Here is a 12761-nt window from a genome sequence, read left to right on the forward strand (position 1 = left end):
CTTTTTTTGAAGTCAAGCCACTCATGATTTCTCCTAGAACATTCATATACCATAACTGAAGCTATTCCCCAACTAATGGACATTATAAGGAGTATTTCAGAAAATTTCACAAATATTTAGAGTTAGTCTTAGACTGTCTTTCTCCTTCCTTATCCCTTTCAATTTGGATGCATTTCTACTTTTGTTTTGTCAGAAATCAGGATTACTATCCCAGTTTTTTTTATACTCTAGTTGATGGGTAATACATTATGCTCCAACCTTTTTACCTTTACCCTGCTTGTACCTCTCTGCTTCAAAGGTGGTTTTTGTAAACAAAAAAAAAAAATTATGAGGTTTTTGAGGCAAAAACTGAATTATAATAAACCTGTGCCTAGCATAAATACAATGTACATAACTAGAGAAAGTTTAATGTACACTAAACTAAAAGATCCTTTCTGTTTTATAGGTCTCAGAATAGGATGGTGAATATGAGAAATGAGACAAATGTTGAAGAATTCATCTTAGAGGGATTTCCAGCTGTCCAGCACCTAGGGAAACTCCTCTTTGTTGTCCTTTTACTGCTATACCTGGTGTCTATCATAGGAAATACACTCATTGTCATGATTATGTGGATGTACCATCGCCTCCAAATACCAATGTACCTTTTCCTCAGTGGTTTCTCTTTCCTGGAATGCTGTTTTACAACAAGTGTTATTCCCAAATTACTGGCAATCTTTTTTTCAGGTATGCAAACCATTTCCTTTGCTGCTTGCTTCACTCAAGCCTTTGTTTTTATTTCTATTGGACTCACAGGCATCTTCCTCATGGCAGTGATGGCAATAGATCAATACATGGCAATCTGTAACCCTCTGCATTACCCCAGTATCATGACAATGAAGGTGTGTTTCTTTCTTATCTTGTCCTGCTGCTGTATGGGAATGATAATGACAACTGGTCTGATGGTAAAAGTGTCTCAGCTATCCTTCTGTGACTCAAATATCATCAAACATTTCTGTTGTGATCTTGGTCCTCTGACACAACTCTCTTGCTCTGACACAAGTGCTGTTGAATCATTTGCTTTTTTCCTTGCTCTATTCCTCATTATGTCTTCCCTTTCTGTCATAATTATTTGTTATATCAATGTTACAATCACAATTATGCATCTTCCATCTGTTAAGGAACGCCAGAAAGCCTTCTCCACCTGTTCCACTCACCTCGTTGTCCTCTCTCTAATGTATGGTAGTTGCATGTTTATATACATAAAGCCCAATCAAGCCAAGAGATTAGACACCAATAGAGAGGCAGCTCTCATGAACACTGTAGTGACACCTGTATTGAACCCATTCATTTACACTTTAAGAAATAAGCAGTTCAGAGTTGCTTTTAGAGATGCTGTTTACAAGATGAAGTTATTTAGATAGCACTTAAAGTTGGAAGGCAAATTATTTCAACTAATGAATGTTATATACACTCTATTAAATTTCAAATGTTAAGAAATTCATTTCCTCATTAGACAACCTACTGCTGTTCAGTTCTAATAAGATTAAGCTATCTTATTCTTTCCAGTATCTCTGATAAAGTCCTCATTTCTCAAATAAATAGAAAAATGAGATGAATTTATTACAATATAAGTCTTTTCCTGATTGATAAATGGTCAAAGGATATGAAAAGGCAGTTTTCAGATGAAATATCAAAGCTATCTATAGTCATATCTCTAAATCACTTTTGATTATAGAAATGTTAATTAAAACAGTTCTGAGGTATCTCCATCAAATTGGCTAAAATGACAAAAAAAATGAGAAATATTGAAGAGTCTGTGAGAAAAATGGAACACTAATTAATATCTTGTTGGTGAAGCTATGAAGTGATCTAACAACTCTAAAGAACAATTTGGAACTCTGCTAAAAGGGCAACCAAACTGTGCATACCCTTTGATCCAGAAATGACTCTGTCAGATGTGTATGTCAAAGAAATCATAAAAAGGGAAAAGAACCTACATGTGCAAAAATATTTATAGTGGCTGTTTTCAGGATAGCTAAATATTGGAGACTGAAAGGATGCTCATGATCTAAGGAATGACTGGACTAGTTGTGGTATATAAATACAATAGAACATGATTATGCAATTAGAAATGATGAGTAGCTTGATTACAGGAAAACCTGTAAAGACTTGCATGACCTAAAGCAAAATCAAATGAACAGAACCAGGAAAGCATTGTACAAAGTATCAGCCAAATTGTAGGATGATCAACTTTGAATAGCTTAGCTCTTTTCAGAAAAGCAGTGATCAAAAACTCATGATGTGAAATGCTATCCATATTCAGATAAAAAGCTTATGAACTCTAATAATAAATCAATGCATATTATTTTCAATTTTTTGTGTATTTTTCCCTTTCATTTATTTCTTCTTTCATAACTATGACTAATATGGAAATGTTTTATATAATTGAACATATATGACATCAAATTGCTTATCATTTTTGGAGTAGGGGAGGGAAAGGAGAGAGAGGGCAAAACATTTGGAACTCAAAATCTAATAAAAATAAATATTAACAATTGCCTGCACATATAATTGGAAAAAATAAAACACTACTAAAATAAAAGTACATCAACTTAAATAGAAAATCTCAATGACATGTTTTAGCTAGAATGAACCCAGAAGCTATCTAGTTCAACTCCTTCATTTAATAATGAAACTGACAATAATTCAACTAAGATTACTAAGATTTACAGAGTGCTTTAATGTTTATATTCTATGAAGATGCAATTTTCATATGAAGAAATGAAAGCTATGATGAAGTATTCTAAACAAGACTATCTCAAGTGAGTGTTATAATAACTTTAATATTGGTATAATGGGTCTAATCAACTTCATTTTTGTAAATGAGTAAACTGAGGTAGTGGCTGACTTAGTCACTTATTTAGACTAGCTAAGAAGGGTCAGAGGCAGGTTTTCATGCCATAACCAAAACTCCAGCTATCATAATTCACAACTCATACTCACTAAGAATGGATTATCTATTCTTTGGAACTTCTTGCCTAAAACAGAAGTAGTTTAGATGGCATATACCTTCTTTCTCAATTTCTCACAAACTTTGCATTTGCTTTCAACTAGGTAAGAGTTAAAAATGGAACATAATGGTTGACAGACAGCCTGGAAGCATTCTATTGAAGTTGCTGATTTGTTTCTTGAGTTCAGTTCTGCCCCATAAAGAATCGCAACTCAGACTCGGGATGCAGGTTTTGGAAAGAAAACAGAGATTTATTAAAGGAAGTTACAGCATATTAAGAAAGGGATAGAAAAGTTAGAAAGAATTTAAGAGAAACCCACATGGATTGCTGATTGACTTGACCAGGGCAGCTGGTCAGGGTTCAGGAGGAGACTGGAAGGTCAAAGGGGCTTAGCTCCTCCCTTGGATCTCCTTAAATTCTCTCCCAGAGTCCTTGGGAAGGGGTGGTGATCTAGGAATGACCCAAGTCCCTCACTGGAGATTTTACCTCCTGGAGAGGGGTCTCTTTTGGATGATCTTCCAGGAGCTGTGCTCCCTGGCTGCCTCACCAAAAAAAAAAAAATGTAATCCAAGGCAGGTTGAAGGTCAGGCCCTCAGGTGTGGAAGGACAAGGAAGATTCCCTTTGCAATGCAAACAAAAAATTTACGAAGTTTCTCTCCCACTGATCTCATTCCCATGCCCAGTTTTTTTCTGCATCACTATGATCTTAGTTTTAGAGATTAACCTATGGGAAAACATTGAGGAGTACAGATCCAAAAGAAATACGAGTACTTTGTGGGATTAGACAAAGATATCCTGATTAATTATTTCTCATTCACAGCAGAAGACTGAAGAAATGAATATTCTCTGAAACAAATTAATATGTCCGTTATAATGCTGTTCTAAAAACCAGAGGGTTTGCTCAAAAGCTTTACAACAATAGAAACCTGTATCCCCACAAGAGAAAAAGGATAATAAAAATTGAATATAGATTAAGATTTAAAAAATGGATGGTCATGCTTTATTATCATGATTATCCAATCTAGCAAGTAGTTCAGTTTAGTTCAGATCTAAAAATATTTTGGAAAAGTTTCATATGAAACTTCTCTCTAATTTTGCTCTTTAGAGTAATGCAAAAACTTTTCTATCTTTTGAATAACCAAATAAAGAGGCAACCAGATACAATGGAATGATTGCTGGAATTTGAGACAAAGAAACTGGGTTTAAATCATGCTTTTTGAATGATTGCCTATGTGATCTTGGGCAAGTCATTAACTGCGCTGGTTATAGTTTCATTTTCTATTAAATCAAAGGATTAATCAATGCACATTTTTAAAGGTCTTACTACATGTTAGGAATTGTACTAAGCATCAGGTATACAAAAGGAGACAAAAGATAAGATCTTACAATCTAATGGGAAGGACAAAATGAAAACAAATAAATGCAAAGTAAGTTCCATAAAAGAAATTTAAAATAATTAACAGAGAAAAGACATTGAAAATAAAAAGAAATGAGGAAGACCAGGAAGTCTTTCTCAAGACAGGCTTTAAATAGGGGTTAAAGAAAGCCAGGTTGGTAAATAGTTACAGTAGAGAAGGGAGAGAAATAGAAACTTGGAAAATATCCAAAGAAAATGAGTAGAACTGAGAAATGGAATGTCTTGTTCATGGAGCAGAAATGAAGTCTGTGTCACTGAATTAGAGAGCATGTATCCGGAAGTAAGTTGTAAAAAAAATTGAAAGGTAGGAGGGAGCTACGGTTTGAAAAGCTTTAAATGAGAAACAGTACATTTTATATTTTATCTTGAAGACAATGGGAAGCTACTGTAGTTTATAGACAAGGATCCCCCCCGTATTTTGGGAGAAAATGGCTTCAGTGCCTGAATGGAGGTTGGATAAGAATAGGGACAGACTTGTGATAGGCAGTCCCATCATCATATTATTTGCAGTATCAAGGTTTGAGATGATGAGGGCCTGCACTTGAGTGATTGCCACATCAGTGGAGAGAAGGGGGCATCTGTGGGAAAGAGTTACATTCATTTATCTCTAAATTTTGAAATAATTGTAAATGCATTGCCATGGATATGAAACCAATCATAATATCCATACATTTTGGGGGTTTAGCATAATTATAGCTGGAGCTTATCTTCATATTTCATAGATAATGCTCATTTAGGAATAACATTACTTAAACCCATTTCTAATATGTAGATTGAAAAGGCAGTGTGTGGTACAACTGTCACTGTTCTAAATATAGTTTGCAATGTACTATTGAACTCCTATCTTCATTCTCTTTCTTTTATTTGCCTATTCAAGTCTTATTCTTTTCTATTCTACTCTGCTCTATACTATTGACTCATGTTTGGTAAACTTAAAACCCTTTACAAATTCTCAGCTGCAATTATAAACCCTTTATAACCTAAAAATTTTCACCCTATTTATAGTCAACTTATCACTTAAGGATCCAGAAATATATTGATCTGATACCTGTTCATTTATGGGGATGAACTTGGGTTTTAAAAGATTGTGATAGCCAAGAATTATTTTGGAAGATCCTACAAAGATAGAAGAAATCCACGTATGGGCCTGGTCAAGTTTTGGGAGTCTGCTTTCCAAGCTCTAGCTTTGTTCAGTTGGAAGAGATCCATCACTACAAGGTTCATCATGAGGTAATGACTACTTTTTTGGTCCACAGCAATTGACTAAGACAATGATAGAACTGAAATATCAGTTGAGTGAGATACACCACACTGAATAAAAAAATATGTCTTTGGAAATACTGAAGTAGTTTTAGCTCATTTTTCTGACCATCTAGAATTCACTATACCAAATTAAAGACTATTTAGAGCATACAATGCATATATATATGTATATATATATACATATATATATATTTAACAAGTATGCATAGGGGAAGGTGCATAAGCAATTATCAATTATGGGCATCTCAATTTGTTTTAAGCTCTACAGATCTGTACTGTGTGCTATATTCTAGTGTAGACTGCCCTGCTCAGCTGTGTTGTCATTTATTCTACTCTTTATAGTGACGTTCTAGTCTATGTTGTTCTAATCTAATCTATTCTGATCTCTAGAACCATAACCTTATCTGGTCTGCTCTATCCAAAAAGGAGCTGGTGTATTCTCTCTGACAGCTAATTTCTAGTCTATTCTGATCTATATTGCTATGTTCCAGTCTGGACTACTTTCCTCTGCACAAGTATATTCTATTCAAAGTAGATTGCTTTAATCTGTTATGTTCTAGGCAAGTCTACTCTGATTTTTTTCTACTTTTTAACTGCCTACTATTCTGCAAAAGGGGGAGGGGTTCTTATTGCTGTCTTATACCATAGATTGCATTTGCAATATTTGGATACCTTTGAAGCTTATCTCAGAATCATGTTTTTTTAATTTATAAAAAGAAATTCACTTCATGAACGAGTATATCAATTATATTGAAAAGTTAGCAAATTATTAGAAATAAAACAATTTCACAGACCCAACGTTAAGAGGAATCCTCTAGACTGACCTAAAGCTCTATGTGGTTTTTTTTAGATTCCACTTCAGAAAATAGACATATTTTGGAATCCTTCCTCCTCAACCCCCTGCTGACCTCAGATCTTACAAATGTTGTCAATAGATCTGGAATTATATCATGGATCCAAATACCACCATCAGAACCATTTTAAGGGTTTGGAAACAAGTATAAAAGCTTTCTGAAAGAGAATATTCAAAGCAAAGGCAATATTATTGAGGGTTATGCAATAATGCTTAGGGAGGAAAATTGAAGTTTAGAAGATAGATGCAAGATTTGAGACTCAAAAATATTGAAATAAATGTTTAAGAGTATTTGTGGGCATATCAGGATGGTATCTGAAGAAAATCACAATCTATTCAAGTTTAGAAGATTGTTTGATTTGATGTCATGGCCAAGCAGTTTTAGAACTTTATGGAAAAATCTTTACCCAAAAACAAGGTTAGTTCTTGAATGTGAGATCCATACTGAAATCTTTTCCAGTTTTATAGAACCAATCCATTACTGGGCTATGAAAGTTCATTCTTTTAGAAAATAAGGTCAATTTTATTGCATATTAAGATTCCAGAATAAGTCTTTGGTGAAGATGTATAACCAAATCCTAAGGAAATAAACATGAATGTTGTGAGGCAGATTATGGAAAGGTTTTTTTCTCTTCCCCAGGGGCCTAGATTTGGAACAATGTGAAGCTTACATTTAAAGAACAACGGTCCTTTGAGGACAACATGACTTTACAAAAAGCCCCACTATTTTAATAGATAAAAAAAATGTATGCAGAAATCTAAGTACTTCACAATGATCAAGGATATATGAAATGAGATCTCAGTTAACAAAGTCCCCAGGAGACACCTTCCTATAATAGAAGGGATTTTGGGCTATCAGAGTCTCAAATTTATTCTGATAAATTTAATGACAAAGAAGTGATGGTCAGGTTTCTCATTTACTATCTCCAGTCTTTAACAGAATATCAAAATTTTATTTTAATCACCATGGAGGGAACTTGAAAAGAGTATTAGCCAATTATCATTCAATGTGATTTATGACTTCTGAGAATTATATATCTGATGGGACAAATGAGAGATATTTAGTAAATATGAGGATATGTTGCTTATCAATCAAGCAATCAAAAACAATCAGAGCTTGAAAATGGTATTTCTATCACAAAAGATAAAAGCAGTATGTTTTGAAAAGTAGGTCAAAGGTATAAGACAGGGTTAAAACAATAAAGACATAACAAGAAGGATAATGCTAGAAGAAGGCTAAGTAACCTTGAATTTAGTAAACAAGGGATGCAGTGCTGTGGTTGGAGAGTTAAAAGGACAGTGGGAGAAAGTATACTTGAAACTTTAATTGAGGAAGATTGTAGGTCTATGGTTGATAGACAAAGAAGGAGAGAGGACGTATTAAAAATACATAATAAAACTGATTAGAAATTCTCAAAATCACAGAAGAAATTTAAAAAGTTGAAAGTAAGTAAACCGTTGATCTAATAAATAAAACTTGGTTGGGATTTTTTTGAAGAAACTATATAAATATATATATATATATATATATATATATATATATATATATATATATATATATATAAAGCTTTAGTTAATTTGATTTAAAAAAAAAAGAATACCAAATTTTAGAATCAAAAATGAAAAGGATGAAATCACCAGTAAGCAGAAAGAAACTAAAGAACTAATTCAGAGCTATTTTGTCCAACAGTAAACCAATAAATCTGCCAACCTGAATGAAATGAATATTTACAAAAATATAAATGATGAAGATTAACAGAAGAGGAAAGAAAATATTTAAATAATCCCATTTCAGAAAAAGAAATTGAAGTAACCATAAGAAACTCCCTACGAAAAAGTCTCCAGGTCCAGATGTATTTACAAGTGAAATCTACCAACTATTTAAGAAATGATTAATTCCAACTCTATTTAAACCATTCTTAAAATAAGAAAAAGGAGTTCTTTCAAATTCCTTTTATGTCATTAATATGTGCCGATATCTTAACCAGGAAGAATCAAAATGGAAAAAGAAAATTATAGACCAATCTCCCAATGAACATTGAAGCAAAATTTTTAAATAAAATTTTAGCAAAGAGATTGCAAGTTATTACAAGGATAAATCAGATGGAATTTATGCCAGGTTGGCAGGAATGGTTAATATTAGAAAAACTCTCATCATAATAGGACATATCAATAAAAAACTAACAGAAATCCCATGATTTTCTCAATAGATTTTAAAAACATGACAAAATACAATAGCTACTGCTATTTAATGTACTAGAAAGTATAGGAATAAATTGAGTTTTTCTGTAAATAATAATCTAAAATTATCAACAAATATAATACATAATGAGGAAAATGCAGGAGCATTTCCAAAAGCATTAGAAATGTAAATTTTAGCAATAGGAGAAGAAAAAGAAATAAAAGGAATTAGAATTGAAAATAAGGAAGCAAAATTTTCATTCTTTGTAGATTATATGATGGTATATTTAGAGATTCCTAGAAAATCAACTAAAGTACTATTTAAGTAATTAACTTCAGCAAAGGAACAGGATATAAAATAAACTGTCATGTATTATCAGCATTTCTGTATAAGAACAACAAAGCCCAAGAGCAAGTGATAGAGAAATTTCATTTAAAATAATTACAGACAATATAAAATACTTGAGAATCTCTCTCTAAGAAAAACCCAGAAACTGTATGAACACATCTGCAAATCCCTTTTCACACAAATAAAGTCAAATTTAAACTGTTGAGAATACATCAATTGTTTATGGTTAAGTTGAACTAATAATAATACAAATGACAATTCTAACTAAATTAAATTACTTATTCATTGTGATACCAATTAAACTGTCAAAAAACTATTTTACAGAGCTAAAAAATAATAACAAAATTCTTCTGGAGGAACAAAATATTAAGAATATTAAAGCATTTGATGAAAAATAATGTTAAGGAAGTTAGCTTAGCTGAATTAAATCTAAAACTATACTATAAAGCAATAGCTTTCAAAGCTGCCTGGTACTGGTTAAGAAATATAGTAATAAAATAGTAGATTAAGATGGGTACAAAACAAACAGTAGCAAATGATTAACAATCCCTCAAATATTAGCTTCTGAGATAAGAACTCACTATTTCAAACAAACTGTTGGGAAAACTGGAAAATACTGTGACAAAGCCTAGGCACAGACCCACATCTCACACCTTGAACCAAAATAAGGTCAAAATGGGCACAAGATTCAGACATAATGGGTGATACGATAGACCACTTAATAAATCAAGAAATACTCTGTCAGGTTAATGGAAAATGGAGAAATGTTTGAACAAAGTAGAAATAGAATGCATGTAAATGGCAAAAATAGATGATTTTGACTGTATTAAAAAGTTTTTACAGTTATAAAATCAATGCAGCTATGAATAGAAGGAATACAAAGTCAATTAATGTTCACAGCAAGGGGTTCTGATGAAGGTTTCATTTCTAAAATTTTACATATATATATATATATATATATATATATATATATAATAGTTATGGTTATGGAGTGCTACTGTTTTATAAGAAAACATGAATATTCATACTCTAGAGAAGCATGGAAAGAATTACCTGAACAGATGCTGAGTGGGGAAGGCAGAACCAAGAGAGCATCATGCACATTAAAAACAACCTTGTGAGTTGATCAACTATGATGGATGCAGCTCCTCTCAGAAGTTAAGAGATCTAGGACAGCCCTGGGAGATCTGATACTGACACTACCATCCACATACAGACTAAAATAAGACAAAAAAAATAATCCCACAGAATCTGAATGAACATTTTGTTCATTTTTCTTATATTTTTCTCATGTTTTTCCTTCTAATCTTATGATTTTCTTTCTTTTCACTTAGTTCTAATTCTTCATACATAAAATGACTAATACACAAACATGCTAACCCCAAATGTTGATGTACAATATTCACTAGCCTGTTCATAAAGGGGAAGTGGGGTGGAAAGGGAGGGTGGAGGAAAATGGTGTAGCATAATTATGCAAGTGGATTAATGTTGGAAAAACTTTCATAGCATGAAGTTGGAAAAATAAAATAAAAAAAGAAGGCACCCTGGGATAGTCACTATCTGGAGCAGTGTTATCTGATTCCTAGGTAGATTTGATATGTGTTATGATATAACTCAATTTCAGTATAAAATATGGAACACAGCATGGGGGCATCATAGAAATAATAATATTCTCACTCTATATGTGGTTATTCATGTGCATATATACACATATATCTGTGTTTATGCAGCTGATAACATGCCTACATATATGAATAGACATACATATAAATTATAAGTATGCATTCAAATATATATGAATATAAATTAAAATATATTGTCATAACTTATGTTCATCACAATAAAAAAGGAAAACCAGGAGCAGATGGAAGAGAGAACTTAGCAAGGAGCTAGAATTATCTGGAAACTATGATGACAGATAAGTGCACAGGTACCTGGATGATAGAAATGATCTTAAAGTATCTTGGAAATAATGAATGAGCAGGGTTCAAAGAGTAAAGTTAATTATATCAGTTTCATTTCTATAACTGATTGGTTGTATTTAAGCCAGCAAGAAAAGCATTTGAAAGTATGAGGTTTTTTAAGGTCAAATAAATACTTTACTGGGAAGCTATTGGAAACAGCAGAAAGAGTGCCAGTCCCTTAGGGAAGAAGACTTGGGTTCAAATCTACCCTCAGACATAGTAATACGACCCTGGGCAAGTCACTTAAATTACTTTGTCTCAGGTTCCTCATCTGTAAAAATGAGATGCATAAGGAAGTGGCAAAACAATCCATTTCTGTGCCAAAACCCCCAAAAAGCAGTCCATGCAGAGTTTGGACTTGAGTAAAAAATCAACTAAAACAGATATTTTAAGAAAAATTCCCTTGGACTTTGAACTTCAATTAGGGATTCAACAGATCTCCTGAGCAATTGTGTTTATTCCACTTTCTAAACCTTGGCAGAGAAAACATGGAACCTGGGGAGCAAATAAACTAAAAATAATAAAAGAGTAAAAGTCTGACATGGTACTGTTATTTCTCATTTCCAAAAGTGAACTCTTAACTGCTTCTAGAGAATTCCCAATGACTTTGGATTCAGTTATCCTTTACGGAGCTCTCTCTCTCTCTCTTTTTTTTTTTTTTTTTTTTTTTTGGCTTTTGCAAGGCAAATAGGGTTAAGTAGCTTGCCCAAGGCCACAAAGCTAGGTGATTATGAGGCCAGATTTGAACTCAGGTACTCCTGACTCCAGGACTGGTGCTCTATCCACTGTGCCACAAAGCCACCCCATCTGAGCTCTTCTTAATTACTTTTTCATAAAAAGTTATCAAGAGGACAGCATGCAGATCCATGTCATTTCTATTAGGCATCAATAAATATTTAAGTGGGAAAAATGGCAGAGATGCATCCAATACATCTGAATCCTCATCTCTGGGAGAAAGGTTGTAATAATCTAATTTTGGAAACAGAGCATGAAAGAGGATCATACTTCCAATGAAATTTTGCTGTAGAAAATATACAAAAGAGAAAATCAACTTATCCAGAATATATTTCCTCTCCTTGGGATAAATTTATAGAATACAAAGTATCCTGCCCATTTCAGAGCCTGTAAGAAATGGACTATCCATTGCTCTGAGCAGAGTAGAAAAACATTTAAAATATGTGTCGCTGAAGTCATTTTTTCTCATTAAAATTCAGAAACCTCTAACAGTGAGCATTCAAAAATCAGCTTTGGTATGTGATTGAAACCCTGTGAAACTGGTCTTTCTCAGGAGTACGAAAGTTTTATGGGAATGATTTTGATGTTCTTTTTTAATCCTAGCTGTCTAAACATTGTGCTATATAAATACATGGAAATCTCAGACCAATTGGGTCTGAGATCATATATAATCATGCAACCTTTTCTTTTACATCATAACTCAGACAAAACAGGAAAACAACAGGGTTTAGTATATGATTACAGCGGAAGAGAGACAAGACTAGCCTCTGGGAACTGCCTCAGTGTGAGTACTTTCACTCTCACTACATTGTACTTCCTTTCCTTCATACTAAAGCAAAACTAAAGGGCGCTCTGTAGATTTTAAGCCAGTCTTGACAGCAGATCTGAATAGGAACAATGAACCAGAATAGATCAAGAATAACAGCTAATAACTGCAATTAACACTAATATAGTGCTTATCATTTGCATTAAGCTGTGCGCTTTAAAATGGCTTCACTTGATCCTCACA

The 12761-nt window shown here is 33.1% G+C and overlaps 1 protein-coding gene across 1 annotated transcript; it reads left to right on the plus strand.

The window, feature by feature from the left end:
- Positions 1-458: 458 nt before the first annotated feature.
- On the plus strand, positions 459-1400 carry LOC141523077 (olfactory receptor 6C75-like). Its single transcript, XM_074236358.1, has one exon. The coding sequence runs from the start codon at positions 459-461 to the stop codon at positions 1398-1400; it is 942 nt and encodes a 313-aa protein (XP_074092459.1).
- Positions 1401-12761: the final 11361 nt, after the last annotated feature.

Source organism: Macrotis lagotis, chromosome 4, assembly GCF_037893015.1.
Source record: "Macrotis lagotis isolate mMagLag1 chromosome 4, bilby.v1.9.chrom.fasta, whole genome shotgun sequence".
Lineage (NCBI taxonomy): Eukaryota > Metazoa > Chordata > Mammalia > Peramelemorphia > Peramelidae > Macrotis > Macrotis lagotis.